At 40.7% G+C, this 25413-nt stretch overlaps 1 protein-coding gene across 1 annotated transcript; it reads left to right on the top strand.

Annotated features, from left to right (window-relative positions):
- The first annotated feature begins 1791 nt into the window (after nt 1-1791).
- Nucleotides 1792-25337, top strand: LOC149318915 (ribosome biogenesis protein BMS1 homolog). The gene is made up of 8 exons (XM_089507923.1): nt 1792-1918; nt 6337-6543; nt 9204-9283; nt 10484-10672; nt 13073-13215; nt 16146-16267; nt 19134-19330; nt 24725-25337. The coding sequence occupies exons 2-8, from the start codon at nt 6465-6467 to the stop codon at nt 24827-24829; spliced, it is 915 nt and encodes a 304-aa protein (XP_089364049.1). The 5' UTR covers nt 1792-1918; nt 6337-6464; the 3' UTR covers nt 24830-25337.
- Nucleotides 25338-25413: the final 76 nt, after the last annotated feature.

The following is a 25413-nucleotide window of genomic DNA, read 5'->3' as shown; positions in this document are numbered from 1 at the left end:
CTGCATAATCATGATTTAGTAGTTCAAACTAATAAAGGAACAAAGCAGATGGAGAGAAGAATAGAGTTTCCAGGGATGGGAAATGTGTGGGGGAAGCATCTGGTTATCAGAGGCAGGGCAGCATCTAGACTGCAGAAATAATGCAATTTGGTTTATCTTAAACTCTGTAGCTCCATCCTATGGAATCCTGGGATATGTCGTTTTACTTTTTGTGTGTGGTCATTTCTCATTATTTGTGTATCTTACATCACAATTATTTTCTTTACACTTATACTTCCAGTTAATGAATTATAATCAATATACTTCTAATATAACTTTTTAAAATCCTAAATCAATCATATCTTCCTTTCTTTACAGAGTTTAGTTTACTTCTTATATACACAATGTCTTCCGGGAAGTTCCGACGGACGTGCCTTCTTTTCCTCCTTATTTGTATATCTTGTTTTTCTTCTTTTCATTATTATTTCCTCTTCTATTCTTTCTCTTCCTCCTTTTATTCTCATATATATATATATATATATATATATATATATATATTCTTTAGCTTTCTCTGGTGAAGAGTGCTGGTGCCTCACAAAACTACCAGTCCTACATATCTGAGGAAGTAGACTTTAGTCTAGCAAAGCTCCAGCTGCCACCTTCTTTCAGTCAGTCTCAAAGGGGCTACAAGAGCTGTCTCTACATTATTATTATTATTATTATTATTATTATTATTATTATTATTATTATTATATCCAACTGATGCATCTGAGGAAGTAGACTTTAGTCTAGCAAAGCTTCAGCTGCCACCTTCTTTCTCTCAGTCAGTCTCAAAGGGCTACAAGAGCTGTCTCTACATTATTATTATTATCCAACTGCATCTGAGGAATTAGACTTTAGTCTAGCAAAGCTGCAGCTGCCACTTTCTTTCTATCAGTCAGTCTCAAAGGGGCTACAAGAGCTGTCTCTACATTATTATTATTATATCTGAGGAAGTAGACTTTAGTCTAGCAAAGCTTCAGCTGCCACCTTCTTTCTCTCAGTCAGTCTCAAAGGGGCTACAAGAGCTGTCTCTCCATTATTATTATTATTATTATATCCAACTGCATCTGAGGAATTAGACTTTAGTCTAGCAAAGCTGCAGCTGCCACTTTCTTTCTATCAGTCAGTCTCAAAGGGGCTACAAGAGCTGTCTCTCCATTATTATTATTATTATTATACCCAAGTGATGCATCTGAGGGAGTAGACTGAAGTCTAGCAAAGCTTCAGCTGCCACCTTTTTTCAGTCAGTCTCAAAGGGGCTACAAGAGCTGTCTCTACATTATTATTATTACAGTATATGCAACTGATGCATCTGAGGAAGTAGACTGAAATGTAGGAAATCTCCTGCTGCCTATTTCTATCTTTTTTAGTCTCAAAGGTGGTACAAGATCTCTCTAGATACAATCCCAGGATCGTGTGGGATGGAGCCATGGCAACTTAAAGTGTCGTCAAGCTGCATTATTTCCACAGAGTAAATGCACCTATAGTAGTTGCTCAGTCTTTGGTGCCCCAAATATCCCTTTCCTTCTAGTACGGAACCAATGATTGCCGGCTGCTGTTTCCGGGGGGAAGGTATAAAGGAACGGACGCGTTCTGTTTAAGCCACATTTGGTTGCCATGGTTTCCCTAAGCATTGCCTTTTTTTGCCAACGAGGCTGTTGTTTCCGGGAAGTGGGGGGAGAGGAATGGGAAGAAAACAAAACTGAGCCCCCCCCCCCCCCCGTGGCTCAGAGTCCGGCTGCCATGGTTCTCTATGGGTGTCGCAAGTAATGTCTTCCCCCATGGTGGCGGAACTAAGTGTCGAGGGTTGCTGTTTCCGGGGGGAAGAGAGTGGGAGACGGAACACTGGGGCACATGGTCTCTTTCTTGGGAAGAAAAGGGACGGAGAGGAGCAGAGGTGAGTCCAGGCTGCTTCGTCCTCCATGTTATGACGTTGAATGGCGGCGGAGTGGGTTGAGTGTCGGACTCTGGGTTCGAATCCTGGCTCAAGGCATGGAAGCCCATTGGGAGGCCTTGGGCCAAGTCACACTCTCTCAGCCTCCTCTGAGCAAACCTTGCCAAGAAAGCCCCATGATAGGCTCGCCTTGAAAGGGCTCGAAGGCACACAACCACAGCAGCCCCACTCTAGACCAGTCTTTCCCCCAAACAGTGCTCTTTAAGGGAAGTCTAGGAAAGCTCATGCTGGCAACTTCTTTCTTTCACTTAGTAGATTGCCATGCTGCTCTTAATAGTGCTGCTGTTCCGCTTTTCTGCTCTGGCTGCCTCCTGTTGCATTCTGGGAATTTGTAGTCCAATGAGGCCTAAGAGCTCTCTGGCTGAGGAGTAAACTGCAAATCCCAGAATGCAACAGGAGGAGGCAGCCAGAGCAGTCAAACTGGAATAGGAGCAGTATAAGACTGTAGTGAGGCAGTCTCCTTAGTCTCAAAGGTGCTACAAGTCAGTGGTCCCCAAACTGTGCTCTTTCAGGGGATTTTGGACTCCAGCTCCCAGAATCCCAGGCTATTGGCCAACATGGCTGAGGCTTCTGGGAGCTGGAGTCCAAAATCTCTTACAAGGTACAATTTGGGGTACTGTAATTCTCTCTCTCTCTCTCTCTCTCTCTCTCTCTCTATATATATATATATATATATATATATCAGTGGTCCCCAAACTGTCCTCTTTCAGGGGACTTTGGACTCCAGCTCCCAGAATCCCAGGCTATTGGCCAACATGGCTGAAGCTTCTGGGAGCTGGAGTCCAAAATCTCTTAAAGGGGACAGTTTGGGGACCACTGCTCTAGGCAATTCGGCACTACGTTCTTATAGTGCTGCTATTCTACTTTTACTGCTCTGGCTGCCTCCTGTTGCATTCTGGGATTTGTAGTTTAAGGAGGGGCATTTAGAATCCTCAGCCGGAGAGCTCTCAGGCCTTACTGGACTACAAATCCCAGAATGCAACAGGAGGCAGCCAGAGCAGTAAAAGTGGAATAGCATCACTTTAAGAGAGTAGTGCAATAATGTGGGCAATGTGAAGTGTTAATGGAGGGATAACCTTAGCTCTGGTCCATGTAGCGAGTGCTGATCGTTGGGAATGGAGGGCTGTGCCCAGATTATTGAGGCCAGATCCTGGCCCTGATTCTGCAGGTGGGAAACAAGGGTGCAGATTCCCCAGTTTTGCCATTCTCAGCTAGAGGAAAGATTATTGTTCTGTGCTTGCCAGTCATTTCTGACTTATTGCCACTCTATCATCATCAGCAAGAATTGCACATAGGACTTTTGTTGTCGTGTGCCTTCAAGTTATTTCTGACTTATGGTGACCCTAAGGAAGACCTATCATGGGGTTTTCTTGGCAAGATTTGTTCAGAAGGGGTTGGCCATTGCCTTCTCCTAAGGCTGAGAGGATGTGACTTGCCCAGGGGCACCCAGTCGGTTTCCATGGCTGAGCTGGGATTTGAACACTGGTCTCCAGAATCATCTAATACTCAAACCACCATGCCATGCCTCACCCAGAAAAGGGCTGCAGCCCCGCTAAGAGAGCAGGGAATTGCTATAATTTGCAAGACAAGGCCTGTTACCATTCTGTGAAATTAATGCAGTTTGACCCTACTTTCTTATGGCTCTGTCCTATAGAATCCTGGGATTTGCAGTTTGTTGTGGCACCGAAGCTCCCCAGTGAAGAAGGCTATCTTCCAAAACTAAAAATCCCATGATTTCCATAACATTGAGCCATGACAGTTAAAGTGGTGTCCATCCTCATTAATTCTGCAGCCTTAGTTGATTTATTGTTGCAGTTTGGCAAGGAGTTAGGGTCTGTGTACTTACTTACTAGATTGCTGCACTACACTTTATAGTGCTGCTATTCCACTTTTACTGCTCTGGCTGCCTCCTTTGCATTTTGGGATTTGCAGTTCAAGGAGGGACATTTAGAATCCTTAACTAGAGAGCTCTTAGGTCTCACTGAACTACAAGCCCCAGAATACAACAGGAGGCACCCAGAGCAGTAAAAGCGGAATAGTAGCGCTATAAGAGTGTAGTGCAGTAATGTGGTTAGCTAGTATTCTCTTTCTTTCCCAATTATTGTCGTACCAGGGCTCAGTAACATTTATCTAAAAGTGAGTAGACTACATTAAATATTCATTATCCTTTCATAGGTGAGAAGGAATAATCCTCATTTCATCTTTATCTGGGGATAGACCCTTTAATTAAGACTAATGTCTTAATTTCCCAAAAGAAAAATATTTTTGCTCCCTCACTCTGTATTTGAATGACAAATTAGTTGTTACTTAATGCAAAATACTTAATAACATCACCAAGGTCTCAGGTTTTGGCCCATAAACCTCAGGATTTGGGATGGTCCTGAACTGAGAGCCCTAGTCCAGATGCTGGGCTACAGCACCCATCATCCCTCACTGATTATGCTAGCAATTGGCTATGCAGTCCAGCAAGATCTGGAGGGCACCATGTTTCCCATCTCTGATCTATACATTCGTACACTTATTTGTACAGTTATTCTCACGTAACATTCAACATGTGTATAATATACACAGACTGCTAATCTGCACCTTTGTACAGTTTTGTTTTGTTTTTTTGCATATAAAGGATGCTCATCAGGAATTTCTGAGGCCTAGCTATGAAACAGAAATGGCTACACCAGGAACTCCACAGAGGAAGTGTGCCTTTGTTAGTTCTGCTGGAATTCTCACCAGTTTTTGATGCCAGTGACATTCTTCTGGGTTGCTTTTCAAGAGGGACCTGAAGGCACAGTTTTGCACTGGCACCAGTCCTTCCTGAAGCAGTGAACCCAGAAGGTAGAGTAGGAAGATGCCTGTTTGATATTCCAGACTGTTGGCCTGGGGTGTCCCTTAGGACTCAGTTTTGTCCCCCCTAACATATACATGAAACCAATGGGAGAGGTTGCCTGGAGTTGTGGTGTTCAGTGGCACCAGTGTGCTGATACATTCAGCATTCTTCTTTTTCCATGGAATTCCAAGGAAGCTGTTCCATGGAATTAAGCCAGTATCTGTTGTTAGTAACAGAGTAAGCCAGTGTCTGTTGTTAGTAACAGAGCAGATGAAGGCAAACAATTGTAGTCCAGATGTTCCTGGTTGGTCAGAAAGCAGATAAAAGAATAATAGGGATCCAGTCTGTCCTGGACAGAGTTACACTCCTTCTGAGATTACAGGTTCATAGTTTGACTGTATTCCTGGTTTCAGTCCTGAAGTACAGGTTTCAGAGATGGCTGGGAGTGCATTTGCTCACTTAAAGCTAGCATAGCATGTCAGCTATGAACGGTCCTAGGAAAGTCAGATTTGACTGTGGTGCAACCTGCTTTGATTACATCCCTATAGGATTACACATGCTGTGTGGGCGCTACCTTAGAAAACTTTTAAAACTTCATCAGATCTAAAATTCTGTGGTCAGATTGCTGGATGGGGCTGGTTATATGAACTCCTTGTCTTGTCTGCCTGGCAGACTGTATCTCTCTATATGAGCCTGCTTGAATTTTAAGATCTTCAGATGGCTTTCTCCATATTGTGAGTAAGGCAGAATATTAAATAAATAAATGCTGTGTATCATTTTCCATACAGAAGGGCATTTCTTTCCTGACAAGAAACCTGTTGTGAAAATAATTCTTTCAGACTGCAATCCTACATACTATCAAGAAGTCCAAATAAGGATACAAAGGTTGCTAGCAGGTTTCTTCCATGTAGTAAGGGATGTTTTGCATTACAACTCCCATCTGTCTCATTCAACATAGCCAGTGATTACAAATATGGGGGATTGTAATTCAAAACTGCTAAAGGGCGCTGGGCTGGGAAAAGCTGCTCTGGAGTTGACAGGGCTTCTCCTCTATTTCACATCCTTTAGCTGAGGAGTTGAATATAAAGCATAGGAAAAGCTACTTCCACTAACATGTCTTTGATTAATTATATAAATAATAAATACATACCTTCTTTAAAATCATTGAAAAAGATACTAGATTATATTGGATTATAAAATTAATACAGTATTGGAGACAGAGTGAAAGAGGAGGTTATTTAGATTGTAAATTGGTTTGGCAGTGGGATTGTTACAAAAAAAAATTAGTTTGCTCATATTTTCATTCATGTCATTTGGGAAAATGTGTACAAAATGTCCACATGTTTTCACTCATGAATGCTGACTAGCTGTACATCTTGAAACTAGAGTCCTTTACCAAGTACTCAAGATTGCTTTGCATAATGATAGGAATGCGTTGGTATTAATAGTTGTTGAAAGGATTTGGTTTCTCATCTATGTGATAATAACACCTTATATATAATAGATATTTTTGTTTATTTATTACTTCTATTGTTAGCTGTGGTAATAGCTGACCATTGAGAGAAAGCATGGAGGAAAATGACAAGAAACGGCATAGCAAGAAGCACAGTGGACCAAAGGCTGGGAAGAAAAAGAAGCGTCACTTGAAAGATTTAGGACTCGAAGATGAGGAAGATGCCAGGAAAAGAAATCCAAAGGCCTTTGCAGTTCAGTCTGCAGTCCGGATGGCCAGAACATTCCACAGGTATATTGCAACTTGATTTTGTTATTCTCACAGTATTCCTCTCCCTGCCCCTGGTAATGTTTTAGAGCAGTGGTTCCCAAATCTTTTTGGGCCACCATCCCTTTCCTCTTGGGATACAACCCTAGGCCCCCCCATGCCTATTTCACAATAGTATGTCTACTGTTTTGCTGCAAATTTAAAACCACTTATGTTGCTTACTACTCCCTTTGCACCTACTCACCTTGGGAGCAGCAACTGAACAGGTGGCTGTGTAGCAACCAAGAAGCCTCTTTCCTGTGCCAGCCTTTCGGTAAAGGCTGGTGCAGGCGAAAGGCTTCTCAGTTGCAGCTTGACTGGTTGCTTGGTTGCTACTCCCTTTGCACCTGGTCGTTGTCATAGCAGCAGCCATGCAGCTGGCAGAACAGTGCCAGAGAAGCATCTCACCCATTCCAGCCTTGTGGCAAAGGCTGATGTGGGCAAGAAGCTTCTTGGTTACTGCTCAGCCAGCTGCTTGATTGCTGCTTCCAATGTGACTAAATGCTGTTTCTGTTATGGTTCATGCATGCATTTTTGTTGTATTTTTATCCTGTTCTTAAGGGAGATCAGAGCATTGTTTTAGCCTTGCATTAAGTTTATGTGAGCTTATATTGAATGACTTGCTGAAAGCCATGCAGAGAGCTGGGCTCCAAGCCTAGCATGTTATCACTGTATCACATTGGTTCTCATAGTGCTTTATAAGATTCCCAAGTAATGTCTGTATAATATAAGAATGAATAAATATCTCAGTGTAACTGATGGCATAAAGTATTCTATTAGAATTTTGGGGTGCTATGGCAGTTTTTAGGATTTGTTTGTGGGGTGGTGAATTATTTGCATAGAACCAGTGGATAAACAACAGCTAATTTAAAGTAATTTTAATGTTTAAATACAGGACTCAGGATCTGAAGACAAAAAAGCATCATATTCCTGTGGTTGATCGCACTCCTTTAGAGCCTCCCCCAGTGGTAGTGGTTGTCGTTGGCCCTCCAAAAGTTGGAAAGAGTACCTTGATCAAATGTCTCATTAAGAATTTCACAAGGCAGAAGTTAGTTGAAATCCGAGGTCCTGTAACAATTGTGAAACAATAGTTGTAGCTGTGGTTTGTCCGTCCAGCTATAATTATCACAAGCTATGAGTTACAAATTCATTTTCAAATCATATTTTTTTATTCAGCTCTGTTGGCTAAATTATATGGTTTATCAGCTGTCATAAATAAGCTTCCTTAATCATAGTTTGATGTAATTTATTAATTTGAGACACAGTCAGTAGCACTAATTTCCTGCAATGTAAACTGAAGACACCACCCATTGAGAAGCTGTTTTATCAGGGTTGCAGAAACTATGGCGGGATACAGACCGCCCAAAAAGTGCGATCTGCCGCCGCCCTGGTTTGCTGCGCGAGGGAACCGCAGCGGAAAAACCGCATGGCTCCCTCGCACAGCAAAAAGAACCCCCAAAAAGCGGGTTCTTTCTGCAGCGCCATATGACAAAGGTGCTGGGACGTGCGGACGCTACATGTCCATCACGTCAAAATGGCGGTGCCCGTATGTACAGGGTGCCGCCATTTTGACGCCCTCGTCACGTGCGAGCAGCGAGTCGCATTTGGAAGCGCTGCACCTCGCATGTCACGACAGCGCACCGTAGGGCCTGTCTATCCAGCGCCAAAGTTTCTTCTAGCTTTTTCGAACCAAAGAGGAGAAAGGAGCACTACTGGAAGTGAAAGATATACCACTGTAAACTGAAAGAAGGGAAAATTTTGCATTTTCCAAACCCATATTAAGACTTCTACTACCAGTCCTATTGGTAGTCCTACCTAGGGTAGATCCATTGAATCAGTGTGGGTTACACAGGTTTTTAATTTCTATTCAGCAGTGGATCTACTGTACTATGGACTAACAGTAGGATTCAGGTCTATCGGAAAAATCCAACCAGAACTGAATGTTTTAAATTCTGTTGGTTTAATGCAAAAATTGTGTGTTTGCTGAATTCTCCTGTTGAGATCATTGTAATTTTAAGGAATAAGATACCATCAGTCTTCCTTATCCATAGATTCTGCAGCCACAGATCCAACCATCCATGGCTTACAAATATTCACACATACACACCCATCCGAAAAGCAAGTTTTGATTTTGCCATTTTATATAAATGACACCATTTTACTATGACAGATTATAATGGGACTTTAAGCATCTATGGATTTTGGTATCCACAGGTGATCCTGGAACCAAACCGCAGTGGATACTAAGGGCCCACTGTAGTTCAAGGCTTTCATCTGATATCTAAATGTTATAAGTAATTATCAATTAAATCAGACATGGGAATTGTGCACCCTGCCATATGTTGTTGACCTGAGTATCCTTGCAACATCTGGAGGGCCACAGAGCCCTCACACATGAAAGCAAATATTGCAGAGAATGTCACAAGGGTGGCATCACTTGGAAGGATCTAGCATTGATTCCCACCCATCCTGCCTCAGGTGGGGGAATGCATTTCATGGCAGTGTGGCTTTCCTTGAACAACAAAATAGTTGCAGCCCTATGTATAGCTGTCAGTTAATTCTATATTTTTACAACTAGAAAGTTTTCTTTTACTTTATTTAGTATTAAAAAGTAATGTTTTCTGCTTCTTTTGTTTTCTTTACAGGTAAAAAACGTAGACTAACCATAATTGAACGTGGTTGTGATATTAATACAATGATTGACCTGGCTAAAGTTGCTGATCTGGTATGTTGATACATTATTTGATGAACAGGCTTATAGCATGTTTTCTTGCTATTAAACCTACATTGGAAAAAAAACGTATGCTAATTCCTAGATGTGTATGATTCAAATTTTTATATAGCGTTGGTCTCTATAGATAGTAGTTGTGTTGTGTGATCCTTCATGATTACTCAGAATAAAGTTGGACATATGTTCTAGTAAAAACAAGAAAGAACTTTCTTGCACATTAAATATGAATAAATGGGTTGTAATAAGTGCAGAGAGAAGGAACTGAAATGCAAAAAGATCACTCAGTGATTTTGCTTTAACAATGGTTATTTTAACATATAGTGATGAGTGGTAACTAGACATTCTTGTGTTGATGAGTTGTTTAATTCAGTGTTGTGGTGGCTCTATCCCTAATCAGGTAACATAATGTAAAGTTGAATCTTTTGATGGATTCTTGTTTAGTCGTTTCCCTCATGTATGTGATTGAATCCCATTCTTAACTTTGGACCCTAAAATCTTTATCTGTGAAAAAACTTCAGCATAATTGTTCCACATAAATCAGTCCACTGTATTATAGTTAGGTCTTACGATTGCATTATTCCTTTTTCGGTTTTATTTGTTCAAATTAATCTTCCACTTGGAAACAATTATTTGCCCTTATTTAACCTGCTTGTTACAATTCTATTTTAAGCTTACTGGGAACTGTGGCCAGAAGATGGACACAGATGATGTTTTCTAACATGAAAAATTCCTTAGATTAAGAAAAAATATATTATTTCAGAGTAAGAGTAGAGTTGTGTTTTTCTTATGCTGCTAAGAAATCTAGATGAAAATCAATGAAGCTAAAAAAGACTAACTGAAGAAGTGTATAGTCATCCACATTATACATTGTTGACAACTTTGTATTTTCATATACATGTGGGAAATGTCCCTGCAGTGACCTCTGTTGGTAGTATAACTAAGGTTATATATTGCAGTTATATATATTTTATTTGAAAACAAAGAAAGAGCTATTTATATTCACTTGACCATTGTTCTTTAAATCATTGTATAAATTCTTCCCTCTATTAATTTTTCCAGAATGCTAGCGAAATGAGATTTCTTCCTTCTGAAAATCCCCTTGGAAACTGTTATTTTAAACTGAAAACATGTTATAGCTCATTGTTGGTACATTCATTTTTCAATTGACTGTTGATTTTTTTATTTCTCTCTCAGGTTTTGATGCTAATTGATGCTAGTTTTGGATTTGAAATGGAAACATTTGAATTTCTAAACATTTGCCAGGTACATGGCTTTCCCAAAGTAATGGGCATTCTTACACACTTGGATACCTTAAAAAATAACAAGCAGCTTAAGAAGACTAAAAAGAGACTAAAGCACAGATTCTGGACTGAAGTGTATCAGGTATGATCTTGCAAGAATGGTGCATAAATGAAGTGCCCTGTGTGAAGTAAATCTGAAAAGGAGAAAGACACAAGTGCCTATATCATTTGAGTGGGCTTTGTAGTTGCACTTAGAAGTATAGACAGTGACACTAATAAACAGAGTTCTACTTCTTTGGGTGATTTTTACACTATTTAATTTGATTCTGTCTTGAAAATGTGTCGGCTTTTATAGCTGAATGTGTATTTATGGATAAGATCAATGACTTTTTTATTTATATTTATTAAAATGTTTATACCCAGATTTATATCAAAGTTCTTGAGGCGGCTTACAAAAAGCATTAAACTGGGTTAAAAAAATAAAATTAAAATAAAAAAATATTAAACTGCAGCAATAAGCTACAAAGTTCAATATTTGAGAGGATTATTACATCATATGTGGCAATTATCCCTAAGAATGCAAATAAATAGTTATATGGAACAACTCTCCATTAGTGGCATCATTTCTCTATATTTGCACATTAACTTGTAACAGTGTTGTTTATGCTTGACTGTGGCATAAATCCCGTTGTTGATTCTAATTAGTCCCATCAATTGGCTTTACATAAGTAAAGTATTCATTCAGCAATCAGTTAATTGAGTCTACTGTAGTTGAGACTAAAAGTTACATTCTGGTCAGTTGTGGGAATTGGAAGCCCTTTACCCATGTTAGATTATAGCTCCCAGCATGCCTCACCAGTGATTATTTCAGTTTAACCACATCCAGAGTGCTGCCCATATAATTATGCCTTAGTGACATGCACTTAATCCCCTCCAATAAGATCTCAGCAAGAAATGTTGAATGTTGTGATCTATATAAAATATGTGTTGCCTTGCTTATTTTACTGTAGTTTTTACCCCCTCCTCCACCCCTCTTATTTTACTAGAGCTTCTTTTTTGGTTCTGTTAATCATGGGGTGAGGAAAGATGAACAAGAAATTGTGTAAGGCACTGAAGCTTTATTCTTCTAATCAATGGCGGGATACAGACCGCCGCTTTGCGGCGGTCTCCCGCCGGCGCCATTTGCTCCGCGTGGGAGCTGCAGCAACCAAACCGTGCAGCTCCTGCGCGGAGCAAAAAAGAAGCTCCATTTCGGAGCTTCTTTTTGCGGCGCCTTTATGACGTCGCGAGGCGCCGCTGGCGCATTCGCAACGTCATAGGCGCCGCGACAAGTCTGGACGCTATGCGTCCAGTACGTAAACATGGCGGCCCCCATGTGGAAGGGGTGCCGCCATGTTGTACGTATTCTATACGTACTAGGGTTAGGGGGGTGCATAAGCACCGCCCCTTCCTAACCCTAGTACGTATAGAATACGTACTATATGGCGGTTTGTATCCCGCCAATAAGTCTTATAGACACAGAGATGGTTTGTGGTGGAAATATTCCTTGTTGAAATAAAAAAACTATAGAAAGATGGAGTCACCTTTGTCAGCCAGAGAGATGGTTTTTGAAATAAAGGCTTGGAGTTTAGAGAAACTAGAGCAAAGGAATAATGAGTGCATCTTGACGTGGATGGAAGCTGGCACCAGTAAAAAGACATAACATAAACTACTGAGATAAGGACACATAGTTGACATTCAGAAGCAAGGTTAGGAGGAAAGCTACTAAATTCCTACAGGAGGGGGTAAGGAGTGATGATGCAGTTTTAATGTATGCATGTATTTCTGTTCTGATTGTAAGAATTCTGTATGTTTAAATTGTAATTAGCCAATCAGGTGTATAGAAGAAGCTTCTTTGTCTTGAATAATATAAAAAGAGCCATTTTGTCTTGTTCGGGGTCTCAGCTTTTGGAACTTGAATTCCACTGAGTTCATTGTTTTCCTTTGTCGACAATTGGAAATAAACTTATGGATTTTCAATTACTAGGTCCTCTTGCCAATTCTAATTGCTCTGCAAATCCTAGAAATTTAAGTTTCCTGAAATTTCTGTTACAGTTTATCCATCACAGTAAGCCAAGGAGCTGCAGAAAAGATGTTCACCTGCAGTATGTATGTATAAGAGTACAAGCACTGCTCTGGTACATACTGCAGGTGAACAACTTTTCCGCAGCTCCTTGGTTTGCTGTGATGGACAAACCTTCTCTGTGTCTGTAAGGCCAGTCAGAGTTTCTGTGATTCCTTGCCTTGTAATCATATATGAATTGAACATTTGTCTGGCTTCTGAGGCCTTAATAAGTACTGCCCACACAATTTCCAGCATATTGTTGCAGTCATTCATGAGGGAAAAGGATGAAAATAATACACCATTATCTTTGTCTAGAATTAAAGCAAGCACATAATCCTATGTTCTGTGCTAAGAGGAAATCACAGCCTTCCTAGAAAACTAAGTAATGCATTGGTGCAATGGTAATGAGAGAAATATCTTTTGTATTTGTTAATATAGGGTGCCAAATTATTCTATCTCTCCGGGATGGTACATGGAGAATATCAAAAACAGGAAATCCACAACCTGGGACGCTTTATCTCTGTTATGAAATTTCGTCCCCTTACTTGGCAGACATCTCATCCATATGTTCTGGCAGACAGGTAATGTTTGTATTAATTTTGTTTGTGTGGAGCCTTCTCTCATGCTAGATTGTTTTTGTTACATGAAATTGCTGATACGGTACAAACTTTTATTATTGACTTTCAAAGCCCTCCATGGATTGGCCCCTCCTTACTTATCTGACCTTCTTTCTCCTTACATTCCTACTCGCACCCTCCGCTCTTGTAGTCAAGGTCTTCTGTCACAGTGTAGGACTACCACTGCCCCCTTCCAAATTCGTCCTTTCTCACTTGCTGCCCCTTACTCCTGTAACCTTCTTCCCCCACATGCACACCTCATCACTTCTCTACCCAGTTTCAAAACTGAGTTAAAGACTATATTGTTTAGAGAAGCATTCCCAGAGGCTAGCCCCTCTCTGAACCAGGAAGCCTCCTTTTAACCATTAATTAAGAAGCCAAGCACTTCCTCCAATCCATCTGCCTTGGTCCAGGCCTCAGAGGTGGAGAACTGCTGGACCTGATCCCATTCCCCACCACCACTCCCTTCTCCTTTTGTGTTGTGTCTTCTTAGATTGTAAGCCTGAGGGCAGGGAACTGTCTAACGAAAAGATTGTATGTACAGCGCTGTGTAAACTTACAGCGCTTTATAAATAAAGGATGATAATAATAATAATAATAATAATAATTTTATACTTGCAGAGAGAGTGAAGTTAATAAAATCTTTCAGTGCATGGGAATTGTCTAAATGGGCCAGAGCTGTTACATGTACGCTGGGAAGATATGGATCTTAACTGTAAATAGCAATGATCTCAAGTGCTGTAAAGTTAACACTATTTGGGGCAGACAAATTAGTTAACAGCTGAGATGCACAAATTATCAGCTCACATGTTACTACAGAGAGAGATGTAAAAATAAGATGCTTAATATCATGAGCCTGAAAGTAGTGGTGGGAACCATGTCACTCTTCAGATTTTGTTGAATGGGAGCCCCCATCAGCCCTAGTTAGCATAGGAGTTAATGGCTGACAACATGTGGAGGGCTCTCATCCCTGTTCATAGTTAAAAATCCTGCTAATGTCAAGGTCGTGCCAATTTAGATTATTATATTCCCCTCAGTTTTTAAAATTGCAATTACCTCTATTGTGACTTTCGGTATATAAATTTTTCTAAAGAAAATTATGAGTAATATCCAAGTGAACTGTATTATGTTTTTTCAGAATGTTTCAATGTATAATGAATTAACAGTATCCTTCCCAAATGAGCAGAAGTGGCAAATGGCTCTTTGGGGCAGAGGGAGGCATGCCAACTGGATCACTTGCTTCCTGCAATCTTTCCCACACAGTAATGGATGATAGATTCCCTTTGGGCAGGAAGGGAAGGAAAGGGCAGTCCAGCAGGAGTACGCTCTGAGACGCTTTACTTCATTCAGCTTAAAGGGCTGTTTTTTCTTCAAGTCTGGAGAAGGGGAAAGGTTTCTGTGGCATGCATTTCCTGCCCATCCAAGTGTTCTAAATACTGGGTCTAAATACACCTCATAGACACACAGACAAATATATTTGAGGCATGGGTTAAACTTGAGGCATAGCTTCACTCTTCCAATCTAATATGTGTATACTTCCGAAAGTATCTTCAATCAAGTATCTTCTTAGCAATTGTAGATAAAGGTAAAGGTAGTCCCTTGACATGAATGTCTAGTCGTACCCTACTATAAGGACCAGTGCTCATCTCCGTTTCTAAGCTGAAGAGCCAGTGTTGACTACCTGAGTCATTTTCGGACATGTGGCCAGCATGACTGCACTGAATGCTGTTACCTTCCCACCGAAGTGATACCTATGTATCTACTTGCATTTGCATGTTTTCGAACTGCTAGGCTGGCAGAAGCTGGGACTAGTGATGGGAGCTCACCCCATTATGCAGCACTCAGGTATTGAACTGCCGACCTTCTGATCTTACAATAGTCAGAACTGGTGTCTTAAATACTAAGGCACCACATCCCCTTTTAGCAATTGTAAAGTATCCCAATTACCTCCCTGCATTATCTGGTGCCTTTTGTCCAGTAATTTGTTCAGAAGTGCACTGTATTATCTGGTAGTGCCACTTCTACTGAGATTTCTCTGCACCTGTCTGAAGAAGTGTGTGTTGGAGCACAACTTGAGCTATGCATTGTCAAAGCAGAGGGAGGTGTTATACCTACCTTAGATCTCTTTTGTCAGATGTAGAATGAAAGGGGTTTCTGACATGGTGGCTTAATTTATTAAGAGACATTTCATCCCTTTTGCCCGCTCTCTACTATAGTGTCTGCCAAGCTGTTGTCCAAGTGCTTTCAGGGTAGATTTGATTAATTAAAATCACTACTCAGAAACATTCATTTTAATCACCCCCCCCAAAAGGGCAGCCTTCTTCACTATAGGCCTAATACATATTTACACCTCTCATAGTCACAGAAGACTCATTCTTGCGGGTATAATTTTAATATTTACAACCAGATGAAGGTTTCACTTTTAGAATAACAAGTTTTCAGGTTAGTTTTACTGTTATGTATAAAAAAATACTGATTTGGTTATACTATTAGAAACATGTCATAGATAAATATGCAATTATCATGATGTGAATTCAGTTTAATAGGTTAATCATTCATATTTGGACAACTTTTGTGCTGAACTTTATTGGAAGGAGAACAATAAATGTTACCCTGATAGTAATAGTTTGTATAGTTTAACTTAACTAAAGCTATAACAATATAGCTTATATGTTATTGTATTTAATTTGACTTTTGTTGTTCCCGTGCCTAAAATTGAGATACAGTGCCTAAAATTACAAATAAGAAAGGTTACATGGTAAAATTCAGGTTCTTGCTGAAGATAAGAAGGGGCTGTTATAAGTGAGGGCTATCTATGGTATCAGGTTATACCATGCTAAATTTTCCTATTTCATTCTTTCTGAAAAACTAAGTTATTTCCTTATATCCTGTAGAATGGAAGATCTGACAAATCCAGAAGATATCAGAATTAATCCAAAATGTGACAGGAAGATTTCACTTTATGGCTACCTAAGAGGAGCTCACATGAAAAACAAAGGCCAAATACACATGCCAGGTTGGATATTATCATTTTTATTTTCTTATTTATATTTTTTTATTCTCAAAGGACCATCTTGGACTTTAAAGGCTTCCCATAGAGATGATTTGCATACAGCTTGATTCACTGGAACGCATATGGAACCTTTACTTTTTTAAATCTGCATTTCCTCCCTGTAGCTATGTGGCAGGAACAATAATTCAATTTCACATCCCTCCATTCAGTAAAATGTTTTGCTTTTATAAAGAATTTACAAGAAATTAAGTAAATATTACTATCTCCAAATTGTAGGTTTGGGGGTAGAGTCACTGATATTGCAGTCTTAAGTCCCATTGGGCACATTGAGACTTACTTCTGAGTAAATATGCATAGTTTTACATTATAAATTGCTTGCCCAAAGCCTCCCAGTGATTTAATGGGTGAGGTGAGAACTGAACTGGAAATATCCAGCCATGCTGCTCAGCAAAGCAGACAAAATTTTGCATGAATACTGGAAAGTATTTTCGCATATAAAATATCTAGGACTCTTTTATGGGAAGTTTGAAAAGCCATTCTAGAGTTTGAAGTGGTAGAGTAAGGAATTGTAATTAAAAATGGAAGAAGATTTAGTGGGAAATATAATAGAATATAACAGCAGAAAATGTGATGATCTCAGTAGACCAGGACCAAAGAATACTAAACTATCAAAAACAAGGGCAACACAATTCCAGTCATTTTCAAAGTCTTTTGAAATCCAATTACAGTTCTCCCTCCATATTTGCAGGGGTTGGGGGAATGAGACCTCCACGAATATGGAAACATCGTGAATAACTCCGCCCCCACTCATAAGCCAGTTAAAGGGAAGGGTGAGTGAGGGAAGAGGAGAAGGGCTGAGTCCTCCTTTTTTCCCCACCTTCCTGTCCCTTTCATTGGCTCCCTGCCCCTTCTCCCCGATCCTCCCTTGGGCAGCCGATCCTCTCCCCGATCCTCTCCTTGGGCAGCCCGGGGAAGAAAAGACAAGAGGTGCCTTGTCCTCTCCATGACCCTTCTCTTCCCCGATCCTTTCTCTGGGCATCCCAAGGAGAGGATGGGGAGTAGAAGGCAAGAGGTACCTTGTCCTTTCCAAGACCCTTCTCCCCGATCCTTTCTCTGGGCATCCCAAGGAGAGGATGGGGAGAAGAAGGTAAGAGGTACCTTGTCCTCTCCAAGACCTGTCTCCTCTGTGATCCTTTCCCTGGGCAGCCCAGGGAAAGGATGGGGAGGAGAAGGCAAGAGGTGCCTTGGCCCCTTCAAAACTCTTCTCCTCCCCAGTCGTTTCCTTGGGCTGCCCAGGAAGACGATCATGGAAGAGAAGGCAGGAGGTGCCTTGGCCTCTCTGAGACTCTTCTCCTCCCTGATCTTCTCCTTGGGCTGCCCAGGAAGACGATCATGGAAGAGAAGGCAGGAGGTGCCTTGGCCCCTCTGAGACTCTTCTCCTCCCCTGTCCTCTCCTTGAGCTGCACGGGGAGAGGATCGGGGAGGAGAAGGGTCTGGGGGGGGGGGGGCAAGGCACCTCCTGCCTTCGCCTCCCCGATCTCTTCCTGGATTGCCCAAGGAGAGATTGGCCAGGGAATGGGAGGAGGAATGCCTGCATTAGGAGCCTTGACCTCACGAATAATCGAAACCGTTAATCTCAAGGCCGTGAATATGGAAGCCTGACTGTATGTGCATTTATGCCAAGGGAAGCAAAGGGTAGAGCATCAACCCACCATAGCTCTCCATCCCAAAAGTTTTATTTCCCATATGGCAAATTGTACTTCTAAAAGTCTCATATGTGTATGTGATTTGTTATTCAAATGTAATTTTGTTCTCTGGGCTTGTATTCTAATATAAAATGCTTCTGAAAATCAGTTTTTAGAAGTAAGAGGACTGTCCCTTGTTTCTGAAACAAAAATTGTGTGTACAGTGGTACCCCGGGATACGAATGCGCCACCTTACGAAATTTCCGGGTTACGAAGAAAATCCATTCAATTAATTGTTTCCGGGTTACGAAGGTTATTCCGGGTTACGAAAAAATTTTTGGTGCTTTTTGGCGCGATTTCGCACGAAATCGCGGCTTTCGCTATTAGCGCCTATGGGCTATTCGGCTAGCGAAAGTTTCCGGGTTACGAAAGCGGCGGCGGAACGAATTAATTTCGTAACCCGGGGTACCACTGTAATGGGTGAGGTGAGATTTGAACTGGAAATATCCACGCTTAAGTTCAGTACTTGTAGCTACTATGCTACTTAGCAAAGCAGGCAAAAATTTTGCTTAGATATTGGAAAGTAATTAAAATAATTTAGGGTGGTTACATTTAAACAGCAAACTTGATCTTTCAGAAGCTTGTCGGCATGCATTTGCCATCTGGGCGTGAAATAAAAAAATGGAGGGAACATAAAGTACTAAGGAGTACATAAATTGTCTCAGGAGTTAATTTAAGTTAATTTATTCTATAGAATGAAGAATATATATATATATATATATATATATATATACACACACACACACACGTGAAGAAAATACATACAGTTCTTAAATGAAGAAAAACAAATTTAAGTATATACATAGTTGTAATTGCTCCATTTTTCTATGTGTTAAAGGAATGCATTATAGTGCTTAATATTGTAGTCTGCTTTATTTGTTCATATGGAATAGGAATATGAGAAATTAATATTTAAACTGGATGCTAGGATGAAATAGGTAGCAGTGTACCAATGGTCAGAATTGACAGCCGCAATCTATGTGTATCAGATTTCTGTATCTAAAGCATTATGGGAAATCTAGCCCATATAATGCTTCACTGACATGATATTACTGTCATGGTGATTTTGATTCATGAATGGTTACTTTTAATAACATTTCCCACTTCCATACCTTTCCCATCAGGTGTAGGGGATTTCACTATAAGTGACGTCAGTTTTTTACCAGATCCCTGTGCGCTTCCTGAGCACCAAAAGAAACGTTCCTTAAATGAGAAGGAGAAGCTGATCTATGCCCCATTATCAGGTGTTGGAGGCTTAGTATATGACAAAGATGCGGTTTATATTGACCTTGGGGGAAGTCATGCTCATCAGGAGGAGGAGGTAAGGCTTTAAGGCTCTGGATTTATTCATTATTCTCTAATAATCCAGTACTAATTCTTGTACAGTATTGAAGAAATCAGTTCTAACTATTCTTGGTTTTCTATCCCCATCTGCTTGATAAATCATCTTTTTTGTACAGAATTAATCTTTATGGGGGAAATCTGTAATATTTTGTGTCTTGTATGAATGAAAGTACAGTGGGCCCTTGAGATCTGGTAGGGTTTGGTTCCAGGCCCCCCCATGGATATCAAAATCCATGAGTGCCCAAGTTCCGTTAGCTGCAGTGGCATAGTGAAATGATGTTCCTTATCTAAAACAGCGAAATATTGAGAATACTGTGGATGGTTAAGAAGACAAACAAATGAGTTCTAGAATAGATCAATCTAGAACTCTGTGGAAGCTAAGAGGTTGTACAGACCGGCAGTAAGCACCAGCATCGGGAAGGCATGGGGGTGTGGTGTTTGGACAACTCATGCCCCATCATGCGTAAGCTCAGAAACAGGCAAGAGGCCCTCCCTCCACCCCAAACATCACTGTTGTGGCATTAGAGGGAGAGAAGAAGAGGCCACATCTGCTGGACTTACTCTCCTCTCACACTGCCATCCCCCTTTCCTTTTGCGTCATGTCTTAATTAGATTATAAACCCGAGAGCAGGGAACTGTTTTTTGTTCTTTTATTTGCATAGTGCCATGTACTGCGATAGTACTAAATAAATGAATAAATAAATCTGATACTGTCAATACCAGCTATAACTATCCTTCAGCTGAGACTTCATATACTGCTCAACAACCATCCCTGGTACAGGCTCCTCACCATTATCATTAGTGACTTTCTCTGTTAAAGAGCAGTGGCAACATCATTTGTTAGAAAGTGATTCTTATGCTGGATCTCTCCATCACTCACTTCACTGATGCAAATCTCAACACTGACCCCAGATGCTGTCTTGGAAAAACACTACCTTTGACCTTGAATTACTACTGTTGTCCTTCTGATATGGATGGTTAAAATTCTTCACTCCAAATGTAAGCAGCAGTTGCCTTCTGCAGATGATGCAGTACTTTCCATGGTCCATTCAATAGCCAATATCCTTAATGTTTAACCCTTGTAATCCTCTTTGGAGGTCTCAGAAGATTATATTGTTGTTCTGTATCTGACCATTGGGTACACAGCCAGATACTCCTTCAATACTCCCTGCTCTCCACTGTTCACTAGTGGCTTTCAGATGACAGGGCTGCAACTTAAAGGTGGGATTGCAGGGTGAGAGGGAGCTGCAGAGAAAGTATACACCTCTCTCTGATGCAGAGTCTCAGCCTCTATCAGCTCTCTTATGGGACTGAAATGGTGGTGTTGATGGAGGACCTGCTTCAGGATCACATGGGGGACAGGACATCATTGCCCTGTCCCTGTCCCATGCTTATTGTGGGAAGTACTTTCACACAAAATCACACTTATTGGGACATTGTCCCATCCAGAAAGCATGATTGAATGCGATAGCGCGAAAGGCTATCTCACTAAATTCCACTGATCTCATGAATGAAGTGGAGAAGTGAGAAAGCCTTTTGTGCAATCATGTTCAATCGTGCTTTCTGGACGGAGTAAAGACACCCGTCCCCATGTGATAAAGTCCTAAAAAAGATGTGGCTAAATTATTCTTTCCTGGGATTAGTAACATCTCAGAAGAACTGATAAATCAAAAAACCATGTAGTTAATTCTACAACACTATTGGATGCTGTTGTGTCGTGGAGATATTCATGACATTGAATGATAGCTCTTGGATAATGTTGAAGCTGTGCCTTTAGTTTGTTTAATTCTCATTGGGATAAGAAAACACCCCACTATTCAAACAAGTTAAAAAAAATTATCCTGGTGGAAGAGGGTTAAACAGATATGTGCTCCATGCCAGATAAACAACTGACTTTAATTTATTTGAAAGATTGCTGAGTGGATTCTTTTTTCTCCAGTTGGCTACTTAGGTGAATTAAATCTTCTTCTCCACATGCAGCAGTTATGTCATGGACACTGGTGTAGGCAGAATATAGCAGGATGAGCATACAGGAAAAAGTGTAATATTACCTATAATAAAGAAAGTCAAGTTCTGTTCCATTTGTAACTTACACTGGAAGAGCAATGATTTATTAGTTCTGGAAGCAGGCAAAAGGGACGACAAATGGGAAACAGTGAGCCTGCCTCAAGAAAGCAATGCTTGTATAACTTCTTTATGAAAACTGGAGAAAACTGGAGCTTCCGGGCCCAATACAAAGTGTCGGTTATTACCTATAAAGCCCTACATGGCTTGGGCCCGAGTTACTTGAGGGAGTGCCTTCTCCCACATAATCTGCCCCACACTCTCAGAACATCAGGGAAATATTTATTAGAATGTCCGAGAGTGAGGTTGTCAACAACTCACAAAAAGTCAAATACACCGACAGCACCTACTCTCTGGAATAATCTTCCTGATGAAATCCGAGCTTGCTCCACTTTGGATGCCTTTAAAAAGGCTCTGAAGACACATTTATTCCGACTGGCATATTCGTCTGACTCTCTGTAGTCACTATTCTTGATAGACTTGCACATCATTGACTGAAAAGATTTTTGGCTGTGTGTTTTTATGTATATTGAGATTTGTGGATTTTTTATTTTTAACCTGTATATACCTATATTCTTGTTGTACACCACTTTGATCATTGAAAAAAGCGGTATATAAATAAATTATTATTATTATTATTATTATTATTATTATTATTACCACCTTAGGTCTGGTTTTGGGACCAAGATGGCCTTGGTAACCTTCACAGATAACTATTCACAGAGTTGCTAGGTTTTCAACAGCAATATGGAGCATCTGAAAGTCATGACATGCAGGATTGACATTCAGCTGGCAACAAATCCTATTCTTGTCATACTGGAGCAGCACATGGCATTATGATGCCCTAGACGCTGCCTCCAGGCTGGCACTTTGTGCCACTCTGTACAGGCTCTACAATAACAACATCCACAAAACAGTGATACCTTTACTGGCCAACCAAAATGCACAAAATACACTGGCTTCTTCATCAGGCACAGATATTAAAAATCATGCAGGAGAGTTGTGCCAGAGTTCTGGCCAATGTTTGAGCATCATTTGCTTACTTTGGTTGTTCTTCATTTGGGATCATGGAGCAAAATTAATAAGAGTTTTTAGCTGGAAATACATAACAATCCTGAGGTGGAATTTGTCCTTATATTTCTGGAATGACACTTCCAAAGACTTTTTGAGGACAACTGGACAATATTTCTATGGGTGGGCATCATGCAGCCTTCCAGAATTTGTTGGATTGCAGCTCCCAGCATCCCACACCATTGTCTTTGTTCCCAAACTCAACCTAGAGTTTTAGTCCGATATCATTTGGAAGAATACATGATTTCTACTCATGCTTTACAACACAGCCATTCTCCAGCAGTAAGATGAGCCCAAGAGGGGTTTGATTTCTTCTGATTAAGTCCTGGAAGACTAAAATAACCCTCACTCAGAGAAGTATGGATCCAGTAATGCAAATGGCTCCCAAGAGGTAGAGATTATAGGAAAGAGAAAATGGCATTAGGTACAGAGAATCATAGAGTTGGAGGAGACCACAAGAACCATCCAGTCCAAACCCCTGCTATGCAGGAAATCACAATCAAAGCATCCCCAACAGATGGCCATCCAGCCTCTGCTTGAAGACCTCCAAGGAAGGAGACTCCACTACATTCCAAGGGAGTTTGTTCCTCTGTCGAAAAGCCCTTACTGTCAGGAAGTTCCTCCTAATGTTGTGGTGGAATCTCTTTTCCTGTAGCTTGCATCCATTATTCCGCATTCTGTTCTCTGGAGCAGCAGAAAACAAGCTTGCTCCCTCCTCAATATGACATCCCTTCAAATATTTAAACAGGGCTATCCTATCACCTCTTACCCTTCCTTTCTCCAGGCTAAACATACCCAGCTCCCTAAGTCGTTCCTCATAGGGCATGGTTTCCAGACCCTTCACCATTTTAGTCGCCCTCCTTTGGACACGCTCCAGTTTCTCAGTGTCCTTTTTAAATTGTGGGGCCCAGAACTGGACACAGTATTCCAGGTGGGGCCTGACCAAAGCAGAATATAGTGGCACTATTACTTCCCTTGATCTAGACACTATACTTCTACTGATGCAGTCTAAAATTGCATTGGCCTTGTTATCTGCTGCAGCGCACTGTTGAGTCACGTTCAACTTATGGTCTACTTGGACTCCTAGATCCCTTTCACACGTAGTTACATTCAGCCAGTTGTCCCCTATCCTATATCTGTGCTTTTTGTTTTTCTGCCCTAAGTGCAGTACCTTACATTTCTCCGTGTTGAATTTCATTTTGTTAGCTTTGGCCCAGTTTTCTAGTCTCTCTTCAGAGTCAAATTCCCATAACTCAAATGGTGCAACTAAGGATGATTGAATGAAGCCACCTTCTGTCCAAACTTCACTGAGTTCCAGATTTCAATACGAAGACTGAACATCCAGTTTCAACATAGAGATTTACTGTCGTGGGACTTTTGGGAGAACACCCACACTTTATTTTTGTAGCCTCCTACACACCACTGAACTGGTTATTCCCAGCTATTGCCTTCAGGCACCTCTCTTTGCCCTATAAAATCCTTGGAAAAAGCCTGGTTTTGCTATCAGCTGCCTTTCGTGATCCGAATTCACTGTGATTCCTGCCTTGATCTCAGACTCACCAAAGCTATGAAGGCACTACTGAGCATTTTCCTCTTCTTGGCCATCATTGCTCCAGGTGAGTAGCAACCAGAAACTCAATATTCTTCTCATGGTCTCCAGAAAGGAAATACTTACTTGGTTCATAGCAAGCCAGTTGAGAAAGCAATAGATTCCAACTCTTCAGAATCTTTTTTAATGATCAGTTTTGGAGACTTTGCAGAAAATTGAAAATGCTGAGGTGCCACCATTTAATGAGAGATCACCATGTCACCCTCCCTGCATTGTGTTACTTTTTGTCCTGCATGATTTTTTAAATGCCTTCAGCTATGTAAACATGTATCATATCAAACATGAAGAGGGCCCCAAAGCTTTAAGTTCTTGCAGTCTTTGCACTCTAAGCAGAAACCTTGGCCATTGTCATTGACCTTATGAAGTCTTCTTTGTAGCACTAATAGTTGTTCAGTAGTCTTTGCTTTCTGCAGGACCACCTTTATACTACAGTGCATCATGTACTCGTATTGTAACATGAATGACGTCAAACATGAAGTAAGTCCCTGACCCTTGGAAAGAAGCAATTGAGATGTTTGGGCTCCTGTAAAAAAAGCCCTGTCAATTTCCATGAACCCTCTGAATCCTGTCATGGATTGCTCTTTTTTCGTGGCACTGAGTTTTGACAATAATCTCTCTTTTCTGCAGGGGAACCTCTGCGCTGCATTGGATGTGTTGGCCATTTTCTTCATAAATCCAGCTGTCAAATGCAATCAACTGTGTATTGTAATGCCAACAAAACCATGTGCATGAGTGGTGCTATGCGCACAAATATGAGTAAGTAGGAAGGTTTTTCTTTCCCTTTCCTTTTTCATGTGTACATTTTTTACTTTCAGTTCAGGAAAAGATACACCAAATTAGGTTTCCAAACTGAATCTTCTTCCTCATGAATGAGAGTTAAGAAATGTTCCCATCCTTCTACATCTTTTGTATGTATGGAACGCTTTACAGGATATTGCTTCCTCTGTGACTTTTATGATGCTCCCAAGTAAATATTCCTTCATCCGGCTTTAGAAGGCATGGGAAAATGTGGATCTTTCTTCTAGAATAGATGTTGACCACTTTGTAAACAACTGAAATCTCTTTATGTGCTATGTCTCTGAAAAAGGTATTAGCAAACATCCTAAAGATGGTTGCTATCAATAGTGTGTATCGTAACTAGTTTCCATGAGGAAGTCCAGATTGGGAATAAAATGTTTTTTTCCTCTGAGGAAGATGGTAAGAATCTATGGATATGAGTAATAAAAAATTCTCTCTGGTGCATGTGTTCCTTCTTGAGTATTTAGAGGATTCAGGAGGTCAACAGACCACCAAAAAAGGGGTGCCTTTCAATGCTA

This window comes from Sceloporus occidentalis, unplaced genomic scaffold, assembly GCF_023333645.1.
Source record: "Sceloporus occidentalis isolate IW3139 unplaced genomic scaffold, rSceOcc1.0.p SCAF_2, whole genome shotgun sequence".
Taxonomy (NCBI): Eukaryota; Metazoa; Chordata; class Lepidosauria; order Squamata; family Phrynosomatidae; genus Sceloporus; species Sceloporus occidentalis.
This window is presented reverse-complemented; position numbering and strand designations above follow the sequence as displayed.

Bases quoted from the DNA above. Each gene is read 5' to 3' on its own strand.
- LOC149318915 (XM_089507923.1), top strand. From the start codon at position 6,465: ATGAGGAAGATGCCAGGAAAAGAAATCCAAAGGCCTTTGCAGTTCAGT. The intron at 16,268-19,133 runs GTTGGATATTAT...CTTTCCCATCAG, and splicing joins AGGCCAAATACACATGCCAG to GTGTAGGGGATTTCACTATA. The intron at 19,331-24,724 runs GTAAGGCTTTAA...TCTTTTCTGCAG, and splicing joins ATGCTCATCAGGAGGAGGAG to GGGAACCTCTGCGCTGCATT.